We start from the raw sequence: 19626 nt of genomic DNA, 5'->3' as shown, positions 1-19626 counted from the left end.
AAAAAAAAAAAAGATCTTACAAGATAAAAAAGATTAAAACAATGTAAGATGTAGCAAGACAAAAAAAACATAAAAGATGTAATGATGAAAAATTACAGGTGCCCAAAAAAAGCGCAACAAGACAAAAAGATGCAACAAGAAGAAAAAAATGTAAGAGACGTAACAAGACGTAAAAGATATAAGACAAAAAACTAAAGGACATAACATGAAGAAAACTATGTAAAAGATGTAACAACACAAAACGTAACCACAAAAAATTACAAAAGAGACAAAAAAGGCTTAACAAGATAGAGAAGATGTAATAAGATTTTTTTAAAAACAGCGTAAAACATGTAACAAAACAAAAATCAATGTAAACAATGTAACAAGACAGCAAAGATGTATCAAGACAAAAAAACATAAACGTAAAAGACAGCTACTTTTTATATTTATATTTTGAGTGCATTTCATTTTTTCACTTTTATTTGGCTAAAGACATTGAATCAGTACTTCTACTTTTTACACGAGTATCTGTACTTCTACTTGAGTACAGAACATGAGTACTTTTGGCACCTCTGTGGTGTAAAGGAGGCAGTGACGGTCCAACAGACGAGGAGCTCAAGGAGGTTCTTTGAAGTGCAAATATCACACCCACCCGTTCAGCTGTGATGCAACACTTTTACATGTTTTCTAAAGGGACAATTCACCCAAAAATAAAAATTCATTCATCATCTACTCACCCCCATGCTGATTGAAGGTCGGGTTTAGTTTTTTAGTCCACAAAACACTGCTGGAGTTTCACAGGAAAACGGAGTCTCACAAACAATGGAAGTGAATGGTGACCAGTTTTCAAACGTTAAAAAAAACAACTACAGCTACAGATAATTAATAATTACCCAGCTTTTACTACTCAATCCAGAGCAACCAGACTCCTTTGTCAAGATCGGTCATTTTACCTTGCAGGATGCAGGAGTTTCTGCTCTACTGCTGCTTGAATCGGTTAGCTTGTTTGTGTGAAACTGTGTGAATTTGGCGTTTTAAAGGTTTAGTTTGGAATTACAAAAGTCACACAACTACATGCATAAACTAACTGATTGACGCTGCGGAAGACCAGCAACTCCCGTGTTCTGCGAGGTAAAATGACTGTTTTTGCAAATGGGGTTTGGTTTGTTTGCAGAGAGCGACATTTGGCTCGTGTCACAGCAGTTTCCTGTCAGAACAGGCTGTCTAACAACAAGGTAAAGTGGTGAAGATATTCTAAATATAGTTTATACTTAAACTGATATTGATTCAGCAGCACATTGCTTAGCTTCCTGCAACGGGACTCCATCTCCATCTCGACCTCCATCTACTGTGGGCAAATACACAGACTAAAGACTAACCCCACTTCAAGAAAAAAAATCCAAACTATCCCTTTAAATCACATCACGGCAGACGTGGCCTTCACTGTCGCTCTTATCTCCTGTGAATTTCCCTGCCCGGTTATTGACAAAGGCTGCTAGATACACTCGCTCTTCATTATGGAGATCAGTGACATCAGCAGGTCGGTGGGTTACCAGGATACCTGGAGAGCGGCCCGGCCATCCAATTAAACGCAAGGAGAAGAAGAAAAAAAAAAAGAAAAAGAAAAAGACGCTCCAGATCGTCTCCAAGATAATTGTTTTCAGACCGAGCTGCTGCTGCTTCAGTCAGTCAGTCTGCTGACACACTGAGAGACAACTGATCGACTCCAACCAGCCTCACACACACACACACACACACACACACACGGTAAGTGCATCAACAGATTGATGGTGTGTGACAGACATGTAGATTAGAAATGATGCTTATAATTTATATGCTGTGAGTTTTTTTTAATATGAATGTGTGACTTGATGCATGTCTTTATTTAAGCAGGCAAATCATGTGACAACATTCAGTCTTTGTTCGTCTGACTGAAAGCTAAAGGGATTTTTAGATGCAGGAGAGGAGAAAATATCTGACCTGCTGGTGTTTATTAAACCAGATTAGAGTCAAAATTAGTTTTACTGGACATGTAATTCATGTGTAAACATACATGTCCAATTATTATGATACTATTCTGTCATGGTGGACGCTGTGAACTTAACCTGATACCTGCCTGCACTGTTCAGGTGCAATTTATTAACTAATATTTGATCAACTGGAAATTAATCAAATCAACTCAACTTTATTTACACAGCACTTTACACACGACACAGGTGATCCAAAGTGTTTTACACACAGAGGAAATACACAACACAAGAGAAGAATGGATAGAGTGTGAGTATGTGATGATTTTCTGCTTTTATCACTGTAATGTGAATCAATTTGAGGCAAGGGCAAGTAAAATGCCTTGTTGGGCTAGTAAATCTAGCAGCTTGGATGGGCAAGTGGTAAAAAAGAATATAACTATGAAACTATTTTGATTAATAATTTAAGCAATTTTCTCGAAATCATGAAGAAAATGCTGTTTTCAGCCTCGCAAATATGGAGATTTCCCACTTTTCTTTCTTTATTATCACGTTAAACTGAATATCATCAATTAAAGACGTCACCTCTAAGTTTGAAAAGCTGGGATGGACATTTTTCACCATTTTCTGACATTTTTAGATGTTGCAGCCCGAGATGAAACACAACAACCACCTTCAGTCTTTGTTGTTATTTGAAAACCGCTATTCAGTCCCTCCAGGAAGTTGTGATGTTGCGATCACAGCAATCCACGCAAATTCAACCAATCCCTGTGAACTCTGCACAACCTGACAATTTTGTCCAAACTCGGCAGCTTTTTCACGATTTGGACCAAGGCAAACCTCATACATGTATGACTCAGTGAACTCAATGTTTTGTTTGTTTTTTTTCACAAGCACTAAAACAAACATAAGGGTTGTTGTTGTTATTGACATTTATCAATGCTTGGTCCACTTTTTCTCCAAAAATACTTTTTTTGTGTAATACGCCTCAGGTGCACTTCTTTATCTGCAAATAAAGCGGAAACATGAACCTTTTTGGTGAGGTTACTTAGAACCTTTAATGAATTATACAAAAAAGCCAAAAAACACTGTAACATGCATCACAATTTTTTAAAAAAGCTGCTGTGAAATCAGATATTTTAGGCTGCAACAATCCCAAATACAGTCTGTGAAATCCTGGAGGGACCGGCTAATAAATAAAACAATTTGATCAGGGGCAAGTAAAAATTTATGGCAAACAAGTAGATTTCAAAGCAATAGTGATGAAACCCTGAGTTTCATCTAACAAACTCCTCACAGTGTGAACACAGGCTCTTTCCAGTACAGCAGTGGTGGAAGAAGTACTCAGATCATTTACTTAAGTAAAAGTACTGCATTTAAAACCAAACTTAACTAACAGTACTCTTTCTGCAGAAAATCTGCCCACATGACTGATATATTATAATAAATTGTTAATTCTGATGCATCAATGTATAAGCAGTGAGCTGAACTAGTTTGAACTACTTTATAGTTTAGTCTGGAGGTTTCCAACTTGAGGGTTGAGGCCCCTCTAAAAGGTCACCAGACAAATCTGAGGGGTTGAGATAATTAATGGGAGATGAAAGACTGAAAAAATGAAGTTCTGATACAAAATTTTCAACCTTTTCTTTAATATTTTCCTTTTTGGTTAAATATTGGAGAGTTTTAACAGTTTGAGCCTCAAATATTTATGCAAATAATGTACATTTTTGGCTATATGGCTCTGTGCCTTTTCCTTTAAATTTTGCTGGTGGAAGGTCTTGGCCCTGAGTTAGCTATGGATGTCAATTCTAGGAAATTTTTTTTAGGAAAATTATTATTATTATTATTATTTTGTAAAAATGTTCATCGCAGTTTTCCAAAATCTTAAAATTGCTCCTTCTGCCCGACAAATAGTCCAAAAACGACAATTTTATAAAGGTTTTCAGCACAATCTGTCAGAGGAAAGAGTCAAATATTTTTTTAATCAGTGATGGGTCATTAATCATTATTAACTGTATTAATATCCTTGTAACGTCACATTGTTGTAGAGGCATTAGTTTTAGAGTTCTCCGTCAGCCGTTAGATGAATACAGGGGGCTCACTGGCGTTTAATTCGTTGAAAAACTGGATAATTCCGCCCGTCTGAGAGACACCAGTCTTTTTATCGAGCATTTCTTGATTTTTAAAAATTATACGCCGAGTTTAGTCTTTCAGGTTGTTTTCCTCTTAAGATTCTTAAAACTCTTCCTCTTCTTCACACTGTTTCACAAGTCAAAACCTCCAGCCTCATTTTAGCAGCTTATTACCTGAACTGTTTGATTTGGGGAGCCTGTCGTGGGGTTTAATACAACCTGAAAGACACAGCTTTGGGATTTAAAAATCCCCCCATCCAACCGCATTCGCGGCAGGGGGTCGGGCTCGCGCTCACGGCAGTGATGCTGCTGTCGTGTATCGAAGGGAACCCCAGACACACGAAAGATCTCGCGAGAGTGATCATTGTAAGAAAAAAGACGAATTTCTACCAACCATACGCAAGTTTTTTTTTTTGGCCCTGCGCATAAACAGATTGCATTCAACGCGTCATCGTGTTATAAAACTTGATTAGCTTATATAGCTTCCACACTTAAGGAACAGCGCCTACAAATCTCGCGAGAGTTTCGCAAATCAAAGGTTTCCCTCTGGACACGAAAGTGATGCTGCTGGGCTGGCGAAGCTGATAGATAGCCAGCCAGCTACTCAGTGGAACTCCGGATAAATGATCATATTTGTGGAATTTGTCAGCGATATTAGACCGTGTTGTGTAACGGCTGAGAAATGCAAGATGCTGGGGTAGGCGATACCAGCAGTGGAGCCGTAGACAGCGGGTAGTTGTAACTAGCGGCGGTTAGCTTGCTAACCTTCCACTATTTTTTACCGATAACATCAACCGCTGCAGTCGTCATGGTAGTCCCGTCCTCCGGTGTGGATGCTTTACTTTGCTTCGGCCTTACTTTTCCCCTCGGGACAGAAATAACCGACGGTTAGAGCCTCCACCAGTTCAACAACATGACTCACACACTGTGAGCTGGGTTAGCTGACTGCCGTTAGCAGCTAACTTAGCTAGTGATGCTAACAGGAGTGTGAGTCCACGCCGCGAGCTGCTGAAATTAAATCTGTCCGATGGAGCTGAAGTGTTGCTCGGCTTGCCAAAGATGACGGGCCGCCTGAGCCTGAAGGTTTTTGTGCCTCTGTCAGCAGGAGGCGGAATATGGAAGCCGAGGAGGACTGGAACAAAGACCTGAGTGCACACAAACTACTGGATAAAAAGGTTCTCTGCAAGCAGAATGGAAGGATTGGTAAGACTTTTCATGCCTCCAACAAACTGAATCTCAAAATCACTCCCCATTCAAATACACGTATGGGTTTGCTAAGTTTACTGCAAGGTGACCTCTCATCTACAGGTATAGTGAGAACTCTTCACAGCCTGTTGAAAACCCAGAACACACTGCAGATTCAGTCCATCACCCGCTCAGAATGTGCTGGTAGGTGAAATCCTCCATGAAGAAAATGTTAATTCCAGTTCGAACTAGATTTTGTCCTCAGATCATTTAGCTCAGTGGTTCTCAAACCCCACTGTCAGGGCATAGACCCACTGCAGGTGGGATATGGATGACCAGGGGAAAATACAGAGTGAACTAAGTTAAATGAATATGATTTAGAAAATAAACAAACAAATAGCTGATGCTATTATGCTGACCTTTATGTCACTAAAATTCAAATTAGATGCTTTTTATAGGTTATTTCCTCTATCACTGTTCATATAAATGGTGGGATGTGGGGCGTGAACTTCTTTAAGCATGCCAGAAGAAGTTTGACAACTTCTGATTTAGTGAGATAGTTATGTTTAGGTTATACTGAGTGGCAAGGATGCACAGTTAATTGCAATTGCAATAAAATTGCAATATGACCAAGTGCAATATCCAAAGAACCAGAGTCAAACTGAATTTTTTTTTTGAAAAATGTAAGAGAAAACAGCTTTATAATGAGGTACTGTGGTGCTGCATGGATGACTTGGCCCTAAAAGCTTGTTCTCCAGATGAAAGAAAGAAGGTATATACAAATATCATGGATAATAAAGTTTTTTAATCTTGGGTTACACAAATTGAGAAAGGACATGTCATTTCCAGCCAGAATCAGATTTTTTTTAACATTAAGTTTGATTTTTGATTTTGAAGACATGATGTAGTAAACCTACATCATGTTAGACGCACAGACTAATGTCGCATAATCATTTTAAGCTATTGTTTCTGTATACATATCGAGAATATATAAAGGCAGGTCCACTGAAACTCACAAAACCTTTTTTGCCCAGACAAGCCAAAGTCAAATGTTGTATGTAATATATTTAACTTGTATGTAGCTGGTCAACTGGCTCTGTTATTTCACTGTTGATCTCTGACATGTCCTTCTGTGTGACCCAGGCTCCTGTCCAAATCTGATGATGAATAGGAACGATCACACCGATGCGAGGCCTGTCCCCGTGGCCCTCACCCCCCAGCTCCCCCCCAGAGCTCACCGGCCCCTCTGCATGTCGGTTTCTTCTGACAGCAGTGGACGCTTCAAAGCTCTGGAGACGCAGGAGTGGAAGAACAACCTCAAAGCTCAGGTACGTCCAAACACACACCTGCAAGGTTTACAATCCTAGTACGTTCAGTGTCTTGCATGCTGACAAGAAGGAGTTGTAGCAGAGCAATATGGATGGGGTCAGCAGTGGAGGAGACTATTGATATTACTGGATGCAGGAAGAACAACAGATTTTGCAGCTAATGCAGCACGTACTGTATCGTGATATTGTGATACATGTGAAGATTTGTGGCGATGGTTCTTTTTGTGTTGTGTTTAAACCCCAGCCTCGAGATAGCAGTGTCTGTCTTCACTGCTCTGGTTGCATAAAAAGCAAACTTTATTAACTCAGATATTATACATGGGGTGGTTTGTTCTTGTACTGTGACTGTTTTCCTAAAATAGGATTAAATTTAAAAAGTAAACTTATACTTAAAATGTGAATAAAAACACTAGAAAAAAAATGAGGAAAAACTTGCAATTTGCAACACTAATCGATAAGTATTGGTATTGAACCTAAAGATGCTTGTCCCTATAGAATAGTCGATTACATGTCAGGTGTGTGTGCATGTTGCAGATGGAGCAGGCCCACAGTGCAGGAGCTGCCAGCAGCACAGGCTCGCTGGAGCGAGCGTCTCTGTTCTGTGCCTCAGCTTCCACCACAGCGTCCAGCTCCGGTCTGTCCAGCCCCGTCGAGATCCTCAACAAGAGCAAATCCTCCAGCCGCTTTTCTCTCTTTTCTCCGCCCTGGAACAGCAGCTCTGAGTCTGACTCCAACCCCCCGTCCCGCTCGGGCTCCAAGAAGCTGCGTAACTACAGCAGGAGAGCCGCCACGGGGCCGGCCGGCGCAAGGGGCCCTGACACGCCTGAGCCCAAACCCAGCGGCCCTGAACACTTCCAGTACTCTGAACCCGTCATCTCCAAGGTGACGGACTACATCTATGTTGGCAACCTGAACGCGGCTTACAGTGGTCGCACCTTGTGTCGCAACAACATTGACAGCATCATCGACATGAGCAGCGTGCCAGGAGAGCCAGGCCCCAGCCTCAACCTCATACCGTGCACCTGCTCCCGTGGCGCCCGCCACAGCTGGTCCCGCCTCAAGGTGGACATCGGAGATGTACCAGATGCTCTGGGCGACGGGCCAGCTCTGAAGCAGCGCTGCTTCGAGGACATCAACGAGTGCATCGACGCCTCCACTGAGAAGAGGAAGCGTGTCCTGGTCCACTGCCGAGACGGTTTTTCTCTGGCGCCGACATGCATCATCCAGTACCTGATGGTGAAACAGAACATGAGGCTGATAGCCGCCTACGAGCTCCTGAGGGCCAAGTACCCAGTCAACATCAGGGAGTGCCACCAGAACGTGCTGGTGAGCCTGGAGAGGGCGCTGCGGCCCGGAGGCAACGTTGACCCCGAGTGCTTCAAACAGGCCATCTCACGTAAAGTGGCGTGGACCTGACTCCGTTTCCCAGCAGGTTCGTCTGCTGCTCGAGGCTGTCTTTATCCCTCCACCTCCTCACGGTATTTGACATCCTTCTGAGGACAACCGAGGGCAGCGGTACGTTCCCCCTGTAGACAACTGGATATTATTGAGTTCAGTGGTTGTAAAAGTTTTGAATTTGATGTATTTCCTCCTCAAACCTGTAAATGTGACCTGGCCGTGATGCCCCCTCCCCCACCTCACCCAACAGGAGACGCAATAGACTTCACTGTAATGTACACAGCTTCTCGGTATAACAGTGTCATAGTGTTGGCTGTAGTTGATATAGTCCTGCTTCAGTTCTGTGCCATGCCGTCGTGGTGGTGTTTTATATCAGGGGAATTTCTTAATGGGAGATCTCAGGAGATTATTGATGTCACTCCAGTACAGGGTGGGAAATTACTCATTAGATTAGTCTCTGTCCCCGTTCACACCTGGCACTAAAATACATCTTGATGAGCTGTGTGTGTGTTGCACAGAGGGTTGGGCAACATGTCAAAATAGGGTTTGTTAAGATTGTACTGAAGGCTAATGTGCAATACCAAAACATGCAGTTGTTCTCTTAACATTTCTGTTTATGCTGATTCAAGTCATATTTACACATCTTAACACTATAGAATTGACAACTAAAGCATTATCTTGAATTTGCAGAAGTTGTGGGACATCAGCAGCAGTCCATTCAGTCCACACCAGCTTCTGCTTCCATTAATATGTTATCAGCTTTCCTGTCAGCAGTGAGGGAGTAAGGGGAGAGGACAGCTGGAGGACAAACTGAGGAGCGTCAGAAATTAGAAAATATAACTAGGACTGCACAAGTAATCGCAATATAATTGAAATCGCAGTATGGCCAAGTGTGATATCCAAATTGCAGAACCAAAACCAAATCTGTTTTTTTGAAAAAGAAAAAATGTATGAGAGAATGGCATTATAATACAGGTACTGGCCTAAAAATCTTGTTCTTCAGATGTAAAAAAACATGTTTGGTACAGACCTTAACAAATATCATCACATTTTTTGTTTTGCTTTTCCATAAAAATGAAAATTGTATCATTCCCACCAATCACAAATTACAATCCCAATTCTCATCAGAATAATCACAATATGATTTTTTTACCACATTGTGCTGCCCTAAATATAACCTTTAGCCCTTTAGCCCTGTCTCTGTACACACATAGTGAAACTGAAACGCTCATGGAGAAACAGTGAATTCTGATTGGTTATTTAAGTCTGACAAATACAGGGTTTTCGAGGCAGATGTTTAAGAGTTTGGAGGTTGTGTTTTGCTGCTGAATTTGTAGAAAGCTGGTTGAATCAGCTGTTAATTACATGCCTCATTTCTGGGACCTTGATTCCTTCAAGCAGCTATGATTTATATTTTAGTGAAAACAGCTCATCAAACGACAGTGTGAAAATTGGGGTTTCTGCTAGTGATGATTCTACAGAGAATCATCACCTGAATCTGTAGCGCCACTCGGCTTTACAAAGCTTTTTAGAGTTTCAGCTCACTTTTGATCTGTTTGACCGCAGCTTTACTGTTTTGGTTCCCTCTCATAACATTGTGTTTAGAGAAAAAGCTGTAAAAAGCCACTGTACATTACCATAGCAGAGCATTTAGCTGCTAAAGAGCCACTCATAGGAGTTGGTGGAGCTCAAAAATAGCTAACAGTGAGTGAACACTGGACTTCAAAACTAATGCCAGTGTTGCTCTTTAACTACAGGATTTATAAATACACAACTTTTGGCTAGCAGGTCTGCCTTATCAACTTTAACAGACATGAAATGCCAGTGCAGTGCCATAACTTGTTTTTGTAAATCAATAATTATATGTTTTTAAGGAGGGAGAAAAAATTCCAGTTGCTGATTTCCAGGGTGTTCATCCTGTTGCCCAACCCTTTTAATTCCACAGAACCACCAACAGAGTTGAGAGGCTAAACAGCTCCAGCAAGGATTCTTAAAGGTACCCTGTGGACTTTTTACATGAAGTGTTTTTCACCAAATGTGTGGGTGTACAGCTTGCATGCACTACATAAACTACATATTACCCCACACAAACTCGAGACCTGTTCATCAGAACATCACTCCAGAGCACTGCGAGTGGTGGGAAAATCTCACAGAGTACCTGTAAGTTTGAACTTTAAAGGGAAGGTTCACCCCAAAATCAAAAATATACATTTTTCCCCTGGCCTGTAGTGCTATTTATCCATCTAGATAGTTTGGGTGTGAGTTGCAAATTTTTTAAAGATATCAGCCATGGAAATGTCTGTCTGCTCTCCAGTATAATGAGTCTAAATGGCACTCAGTGGATTCTCCTGCAGAAAGAAAGTAGATCCTACATGAAACTGCTCATAACAAGGTCTGTGGATTATTTTGAGCAACCAAGTCACTATTACTGGAAAGAGACACTGCTGTTGAATGTTCAAAGGTATTTTTTGGCACTCTGAGCACCACATGCCATCTACTTCTATTATGTTGGAGAGAGAAAGCAGACATCTGTACGACTGATATCTTCAAAACTCTGCAGTTTAGATCAGAACAGTATAGACTGATAAATAGCACTACAGGACAGAGGAAAATATGTATTTTTGGGTGAACTGTCCTTTTAAAGTGAGTCATCAAACCTTCCTCTCCAGCTTTATTGGTGCTGAGCCTGAATTCTGTTTAAAAAGCAGAATCTAATTATTAATGTTAAAAGTAAGATTGAGACATAAGAAATTAGTGCAGATGTGTTTTAGAATCGAAGCCAGGTGTGAACTGCAATCTGTTTCATATAGATTTAGACACAATCTGCAAAGATCTGACAATGAAGCAAGTAACTGTCCACCGTTTGTTTGGAGCTTTGTTTTTCTTCCTAAAAATCTATTTTGCTGGTAAAATGGATGTACTTACTGTTGTAGTCGGTGGGTAAAGAAAAAGAGTTGTTTTCTAAACCTGCTAAAAAAAAAAAAAGCTGCAACTCTGCTGCTGATGCTCTGAAGACTGGACATCTATCACCACTGACTGGATTACATTACTGATGAATCTGCTTCTATTGCAAGAGGGAACTTTGCACACGGACACGTTTTAAATCTGACCTGCTTCTATTCTTTGTGGTTTCACTTTTTTTCCCCTTTTCGTTCCTGTGTTTTCCAAGATCATCGTAGATGGAAAATGAACGGCCCGACCTGTCCTCTGTGAGGAAGACTGTAGCCCCATTTTCAGCCACAGTTGTTTGGTTAAATCTCTTCGGTGGTGCTCAGATCAGACTGTGGCTTTGTGAATTTGAACTTTTGGTGAATGCAGTGAAGCTCGGTGATGTGCGTCTGTGTGGATTATCAGTATTAGTGCATCAGTGCCACTTAACTGCGATCCAGGCTTTACACTGCAGGAGATGATTTTGCACTACTCACAGGGTTGTCCAAAATGCAAAGTATTGCCTTTTTATTTTAATATTGTTTGAATTGTTGTTATTTTGGGATTATGACTGATGACATTTCACACCTATGAGTCTGACAGTCACCACGTTTACATGCTCCTTAGAATAATCAGATTAAGGTAATGGTTCAGTTAAAGTGTTTACTAGGGGTGTAAATCACAAGTTTCATCAGGATACGAAATATTGATTCTTTTGACAACAATGCAGTATTTGCTGATATCAAAAGTCTGCCAACATATGATTCAATTCAGGAGTCTGTCATGTTCATTTGACACGTTCAGTTACACTTGTGTCAACTCACAAAAAGCGACTAAATTATGATTCAGTTATTTTATAACTGAACTAAAAGTTGTAAAAGTTGTATCTTAAAGATGGCAGTATAAGATTGATATTTTCACTTTGCACCATATTGGATTGCTGAACACTGAATCAATATATCGATCCAGATCGATGCATCGTTCCACCCCTCGTGTTTACATGGTTTATGCTGTTTGATTTCCCTGGATAACCTGACTTTATATTATTTGCTTGATGTGTCTGACTGCCACCAAAACGGTAGAGTGTTTTCACAGCCGTGTTGAAGGTACTGAATGTAAACAACACAACCAGTTGCTCAAAATGGTCAATTTTTTGCAGAAAAAAATCATCATCATCAGTTGACTTTTTTTAAGTAAATTGGTTCAAGACAGACATTCCAACGACTACCAGACTCGAAATCCTACAAGTCTTGGATATTTAAATTTCTAAGATGTAAAGATCATTTGACTTTAACATGACACCTGTCCTTGATGAACTGACACCATCCACACACCATCAGGCCTTTAAAAAAAAAAAAAAAAAAAAAAAAAAAATATATATATATATATATATATATATATATATATATATATATATATATATATATTTAATAATAAATATTAAGCATCTGAACATTTCTAAGTTAAACAGACCTTCTTTCCGTTTAAGGAAACTAAACCTTTATGATTGTGCAGCCTTGTTTATTCACGGATGCCATAAAAATTAAATGAACTTTTTTCGACTCATATCTGATTCTTATTTATAAAAGAGACATAACATATGTAGGGAACAGTGATATAATATGATTTATTCAATATATTAAAAGAAAATAATACAAGTATAAATAGCACTGGTTAATGTACTTCCTGTCTGGGCAGAGACAGTGGATCTTTGTCCAACTTTCTGTGTAGGAGGGTGGACTGAACATCATAATGCACCACAAATTCAAGTTTTCCCATGGCTGACTGTTTCAAAGCCTGATGGTCTCAGGATTTCAAAAGGGAAAAGAAAGCTGTGCAAACATAACATGATAGGATACATAGATTAACAGTGTGATTTTAAAACCATTTATTTACATAATAAACATTTAGCTTATTATACTCGGATGCCAAATAGTTTTATTTTTTTTTAAAACGGAAAATATATAAGAACCCTGCATGTCGGGTCCTATTAGCTTTAGTTTCTCAAAATATTGTAACTGTCCTGCTGACCAAGTCCTTCTCTGGAAAAAACTGCAGTTTTCTCACGTTTCCTGAACTTTTTTCCTCATGGTTTAAGCATCTAATCATTTTACATCCTGGTACCTCCAACATGGCAGCGCATCAGGGCTACAAACAAAACTGTGACGAAGATGCAAACGCTCTACAAGTTTAAGTCTCAGTATGACCTTTTTTTCAGTATCTCCATACTTTTCTGAATACAGAATTGTTTGCTTCTGAATACTGTTGTTTGGTCACATAATCCACCAGGTTTGGTTCTGGTTTGCTAATGGTCCAGTTTACTGGTTAGGATTTTTTGTTTTGTGTCTCTTTCAATCAATAGCCGTGTTTCCATAAACTCTTTCCTTTTTTTGCACATTCTTAAGTGTTGCTTTAGAAAAGGTTGACGGAAATTTCATAAAAAAAAGTCTTTTCCCTCGTTTGAGGTGTTTTTTTTACCTTTTTGGTGAAAGAAATGTCTGATTTCCACCCTGTTTATCACCATTTGAGGTGGCACTCTTTTGCTTTTGACATCTTGTTGTGCCTTCTTCTTCTTCTTCTGTAGTGGTTTGATGGTTTCCTGACTGAAGAAGAGGCGACACCTACTGCTTATCTTGATGAACCAACTCTTAATAATCACAGAACAGTAGTAGGTGGAAACAAGCCTTCATCTGCATTTTCTTTTGCCGGTTTACTTGAAATTCTGTTAATATTTCCAATACATTTTGATGGAAACACGGCTATTGAAAGCTTAGATGTTAGCCCACAATTAGTTCAACATAAAAGACAATTAAGACTAAGACAGACAAAGAACGGGGTTCTTATTGGTGCTGGAAAAACACTATGTTAAAATTCAAGAGTTTTCAAGGTTTGAGAAATGCTTGGATTTTGGATAAAGTGCATGAAACTGCTTGAAATTGTAATTGCATTACTTTCACATTAGCTGAAATCAGATAATTTGGATTTTTTTTCTTACAAAAACAAAAGCAACGACTCAAATGATTAATTGATTAATGAATCCTGTCACAATCTGTGCAGTTATTTTCACAATTAATTAGTTGTTTGATCAGAAACTGTTGATCAGTGGTTTCCCAGAATCCAAGCTGATGTAATTAAGAGGCTGAAATCAGAGAATTTTGATTATTTTTTTTTTTTTCTTAAAAATTGGCTTAAACTGATTAATAGTCTATCAAATTAGGTGGGGATTAATAAAAAAGCGATGAATTGTTGCAGCTCTAAAAGAACACCAAGTCTACTTACAGACAGGTGTCACATTTTGAAACATGAAACTTTGTCATAAACCTAATTTTGGTTGTTTAGCACAGTAACATCTGATTTAAACATTTTAAGCATGTATATCCATATAAACATGCTATTTACCACAGCTGTAACATGCTGGGGAAACCTGAGAAAGTACCTTGCAATGCAGGAACCCTGTAAGACTTTCACAATAGTAAAATCCAAAACAAGGTCAATGTTGGAACAGAACAACACTTAATATTGCATGAAAAAACTGTCTGACCGTAAAGATCATGCAAATGAAATGATGTCTGCAAAGGGCGTACCATAACGTCTGCAGCGTCTACATATCATCTATTTTTTAATGTATTTTTTGTTTTATCTTTTATTCCTTTAAATTCCTGGGCAGCCCCAGTGAGAATCAGTTGTACAGGACAGTTGACATTAACCCCCGGCAGCACCGTTAATAGTGGTCATGTGAGCGGTGTGTGTGGTAGGAGTGGAAACTAAAAGTATGGTGCCTTCATTTGGAGTCGTCTTGTGACCGTACGGTGACATTTGCACACTTTGTATGACTTAAACTTCTCTCAATATGTTGTAAAATGTTGAATATTTTTGATGTTTTATTTTGAGCAAAAAAAAAAAAGGTATGAACATGACATTTGTGTAAATTGGTCCTTGCTGTAATATATTTGCTAGTCATTATTGTACAGTACCGGTGTGTTTTACTAATGCAGGTGGTGATGAGACTGAAGAGGAGGATAAATTTCTCAACAGATGTTTTAACGCTCATAAAAGACACTGTAGTAAACAAAGTATCAGCATATTTTGGTTTATCCCTCGTTGTAAAGTCCTCATATCAAACTGAATAGGTTTTCTAACTCGTACTCTCAGGTGATTTCTCAGTGGCCCAGAATGTTCTCGATGAATATGATATTCAGAAATGTGAAGCGATGATGTATTTCTCATGTCATGTTTCTTAAGTCGAATATAATTTGTACTGTTGAAATATTAAAGAAAAGGGTGTACTTAACAGTCATTGTGGTGTTGACATGTCAAGTGATTTGTGCAGTATGAAGAAGTAGAAGTACAAGGCAGAATACTGCAGTCTTTAAATGTGTTAAAGCCTTCACACATACCTCGTTTGGACTTTCTGACTCTCCAGTTTGATCTGGACCAAACTTTACAGGCGTCAAACAGGACTGAACAATTTATATTGGTGTTTCTACAGGTCCTCCGTCTAACCATATGCGAAGTTTGCTTTTCTTTTAGACATCGATGAGCCTAGCACATAGCATATCTAAATAAAAGAAACAGGAAAGGAGAAAGTTGACAGAACCACCGAAGCGGTTTAACAGTAAGAAAACACCCAAAATGCAGTTATAATTATCCGGAACAATATTCTGTGTATTAAGAGCTATTTGAAGCTGTTAATCACAGTCAAATTGTATTTTAAATGCCACTGAAATGCAATTTAAAACAAAAATCCAACAAAACACAACAAGTCACTAAATGCTTCACCTTTTCGGAGCAAACAGGATCACAGTATGTCAGCCTGACACACAGTGTGGCTAATGTTAACACTGCTGGCAGCAGCTGCTGCTCTGCTTGCAGGTTAATGTCTGTGTCTGTGCTGAATGTGGTCACATTTTGTTCCAGTCGAGTGGTTATATATCAGTCCATTCTGTCACAGTCTACATTCAACTTTATTTCCAGTTATTAGATTAAAACACTGCCAAACTGTGCTGTTTTTATGAGTTGTCATCTGTCCAATGTTGCTGATAAAAGCATCCGGGGTTGCCTGGGCCATCGATGCCTACACACTTACAGTGTACGGTAAGAGGAACTGCCAACTGATGGGGCCGCAGCCCAAACTAGTGGCAGGCAGCGGCATGACATCTCAGAGTCAACTGTTAACCAGCATTGTGCATGAATAAAATATTGATAAATAGTTTAATGGACTAGCCTTTCTGGTGCCAACTAGCTAGGGTAGCAATCATGCAGTCGATTAATCACGTACATCTGTACCGTGTGCATTTTGCCTCAGTGTCACCTTTCACTCGCTGGCTGACTGACACAGAGAAGATGATCTGAATCGTGAGAGCTGGGGCATTTCTGAGGAATACCATAGTCATTGTAGCTTGTTTTCAAGGATGTAAACAAAGGTTCTGTAATTAACAAATGTGTCAAATTAGGTTAACCGATTAAATAAAAAAAACAGGTTAACTTAAGCTACTAAATTAAACAACAAATGCACACACCAAAGACAACAAGTGTCCATGCTAGCCAGGGAGGCTAACAAGAACACAAGCACAGAACAATGACAAGTGCCTTTGCTAGCTGGCGGGACTAGCAAAGCACATGGGGGCGCCTAAACGAGTGCCCTTGCCAACCATGGAGGTAACAAGGCACATGAAACACAAAGACAAGTGACCACTAGCTGAGCGTGCTAGCAAAACACTTGTCAATCACCATGAGTAGTCTAACCTGCTGCTGCAGGATTAGACTACAGACTAGCAGACTGTAGTCTGCCAAATGGCCCACTGGCCCTGACATGCAGACTTCTGTCCACCAAATGGCCCACTGGCCCTGACTGGCTGCACTCTCCAGGTTTTTAAGCACCAGGTCCTGATTGCAGAGCAGCTGCACCTGATGCCAATCACTGCAATCTGCAAGAGGGGAGGGGCACAACCTGGGCACAAGTGTTTTTTCATTATTTTATGAATTGTACCACTGTTTTTGCTTGTAATGTCATTATTACTATACACTTTGACAATAACGTCTTGTACATTCATACTAATAAAGCTTTTTGAATTGAATAGAATTAAAAAAAAAAAAAAAAACATGTCATCAAAGGCATTTTTTTTAAAATGTCATCAAAGGCATTCTATTCTGTGATGTCATCAAGACATCACAAGGGTAAAGGCAGCCAGTAAGTGCAGTACAGATAAAATTAGTTTTCACAGCCTGTACACAAAATAACATTTGAATGAAGGAATCAACAACAGGAACATTGCACCTTTGAACAGGAGATACGTCATTGTGAGATAAACAACAACTTCAGACAACAATACACTAAGTCTTTGAAACTAAATCTTTGAGACTGCTATTCAGGGCTCTGGACAAAAAGATATGGCTTCCAAGAAGGATCTTTCCAATCAGGTGAACGAGCTGGAAGCTCAGCTCACAGAAGAACAGGGTAATTTTGTTGAAATGTGGGACCACATTGAGTATCTCACCAAAGAGCTCCACAAAGAAAGGGCCTGGACAAAGACACTGCAAGAAGACTATGTGGAAGAAACACTTAGATGTAAGGGGCTGCACAAACAAAATGCTGATCTTAAACAACAACTGGAACAATCGAGGATTAAAGAGCAGAGCATGGAGGAGCATTTGGAGATGATGGAGCACCAAAATCAGGTAGAGCTTAAGATGCTCTTCCATAACAATGAGGGCCTTCTTAAAAAAATAGAAGAGATGAACACACAGCTCCAAAAAGCAGAGGAGAGGAATGCTGAGCTCTCCACCAACCTGGAGAGAGAGAGCAAGAAAAATCAGAAACATGAGAAAGACTTTGAGAAGGTCTTGACTGACAATGACACCCTTACCAAACAGGTGGATGAGATGAAAACTCAGCTTCAAAAAGCGGAGGAGAGGAATGCTGAGCTCTCCACCAACCTGGAGAGAGAGAGCAAGAAAAATCAGGAACTTGAGAACAAATCTAAGGAGCTCTTGATGGAACATTACACCCTTATCAGTGAGATGGAGGAGATGAACAAACAGCTCCAAAAAGCAGAGGAGAGGAATGCTGAGCTCTCCACCAACCTGGAGAGAGAGAGCAAGAAAAATCAGAAACATGAGAAAGACTTTGAGGAGCTCTTGACTGACAATGACACCCTTACCAAACAGGTGGATGAGATGAAAACTCAGCTTCAAAAAGCAGAGGAGAGGAATGCTGAGCTCTGCAACTACAAGTGTGAAGTGTGGGACCAGATTGAGCATCTGACCAGGCAGCTCGATAAAGAAAGGGCCTGTAGTCAGGAGCAGAAAGCTGAGTTGCAGAAAGAATTAGTCAGAAGTCTAGAGCTGTGTGATCAAAAGGTCCATCTTCAACAACATCTGGAACAAATGCAGGTACAGTTGTCTCACCAAAAGAACAAGGAGGAGTATTTGATGCACAAGGACCAAGAAAATCAGAAAGAGCTGAAGGACCTGAAGCAACAGTTATGCCAAATCCAGGCTAGGAAAGAAGACAATCAGACCTTCCGCAAAGAATCGGACCAGCTGAATCAAGACTTGAAGCAAGAGTTATGCCAGTTTAAGGCTAAGGAAAAAGCCACTCAGATCTTACAAACAGAATCAGATCATTTAATCAGAGACCTTAAGCTACAGATATGCCAGCTCCAGGCTAAGGAAAAAGACAGTCAGACCTTACAAACAGAATCTGACCAGCTCATTGAAGAGCTGAACAACCAGGTTTGCCAGCATGAGAAGGGCGAGTCCTCTGCTGTGTCACAGGACCCAGAAAACTCAATTTCACAAGAACCAGGACTCGTGGAAGAGGCTGAAGTCAGTCAGAAGCAGGCTGCAAAGAAGAAAAATCCATCTTTCTGGAAAAGAACTCGCCACTTCCTCGGATTAAGAAAGAGAAAAAGGGATAGGGACAATGAGTCCACATCCAACTGACTCACCTAATGTCCCAAATAAACATCACCATAACATGATCCAACCCCCCAACAACGCATTAAATAAAAAGGTATGGGGCACCAGGTAGCACAGTTAGCAGGCTATCGGCCCTCTGCAGTTTCAGAATTCCATTCTGAGTGGCTGTAGAAGGCTCGGAGCTTGCATGTGCTCCTTGTGTCTATGTGGGTTCTCTCCGGGTGCTCCGGCTTCCTCCCACAGTCCAAAGACATGCAGCATAATGGGTTAATTGGTGACTCTAAAATTGTCCATAGGTGTGAATGAGAGATAATATGTGTCAGCCCTGCGATGAACTGGCGACTTGTCCAGGGTGTGCCCCGCCTCTCGCCCAATGTCAGCTGAAAAGGCTCCAGCCCCCTTAATTAATAGACTTAATTGAGTTTTTTAGATTGGTGTATTGGTACTTTTACTAAGATCTGACAGCTTCTTTCGCCACTGGAGTCAGAATATATAATATCAATATACAAACTATACATGTCAGTTTTCTTTGCCCATGGTAGATAAAGGTCATAAATATAAGAAGAGTCATTATGGAACATTTCAACAAAATATACTGTCTTTTCTGGATAGTATTAGCCCACATCCATCAAGAAAGGGAAAATTTTCCCCCAAGCTTTACCTCCTGCAAGAATCAGTGGTGGTCTTTCTTACCCCCTGCTGGCTAAAAGACTGAACTGCATGTATTTTATGATAGTAAGTCCTCCTCTTCACTGTGCTTAGATACTAAAATAGAGCTTTAGAGAA

General features: G+C 40.0%; 1 protein-coding gene across 1 annotated transcript; it reads left to right on the top strand.

The window, feature by feature from the left end:
* Positions 1–4553: 4553 nt before the first annotated feature.
* On the top strand, positions 4554–9225 carry LOC146317091 (uncharacterized). The gene is made up of 4 exons (XM_084733678.1): positions 4554–5284; positions 5390–5470; positions 6410–6594; positions 7129–9225. The coding sequence occupies exons 1-4, from the start codon at positions 5197–5199 to the stop codon at positions 8008–8010; spliced, it is 1236 nt and encodes a 411-aa protein (XP_084589804.1). The 5' UTR covers positions 4554–5196; the 3' UTR covers positions 8011–9225.
* Positions 9226–19626: the final 10401 nt, after the last annotated feature.

This window comes from Lutjanus erythropterus, chromosome 13 (genome assembly GCF_056507025.1).
Source record: "Lutjanus erythropterus isolate fLutEry1 chromosome 13, fLutEry1.hap2, whole genome shotgun sequence".
Taxonomy (NCBI): Eukaryota; Metazoa; Chordata; class Actinopteri; order Lutjaniformes; family Lutjanidae; genus Lutjanus; species Lutjanus erythropterus.
Note: the sequence above shows the minus strand (reverse complement) of the source record. Positions and strands in the feature narration are given on the sequence as shown.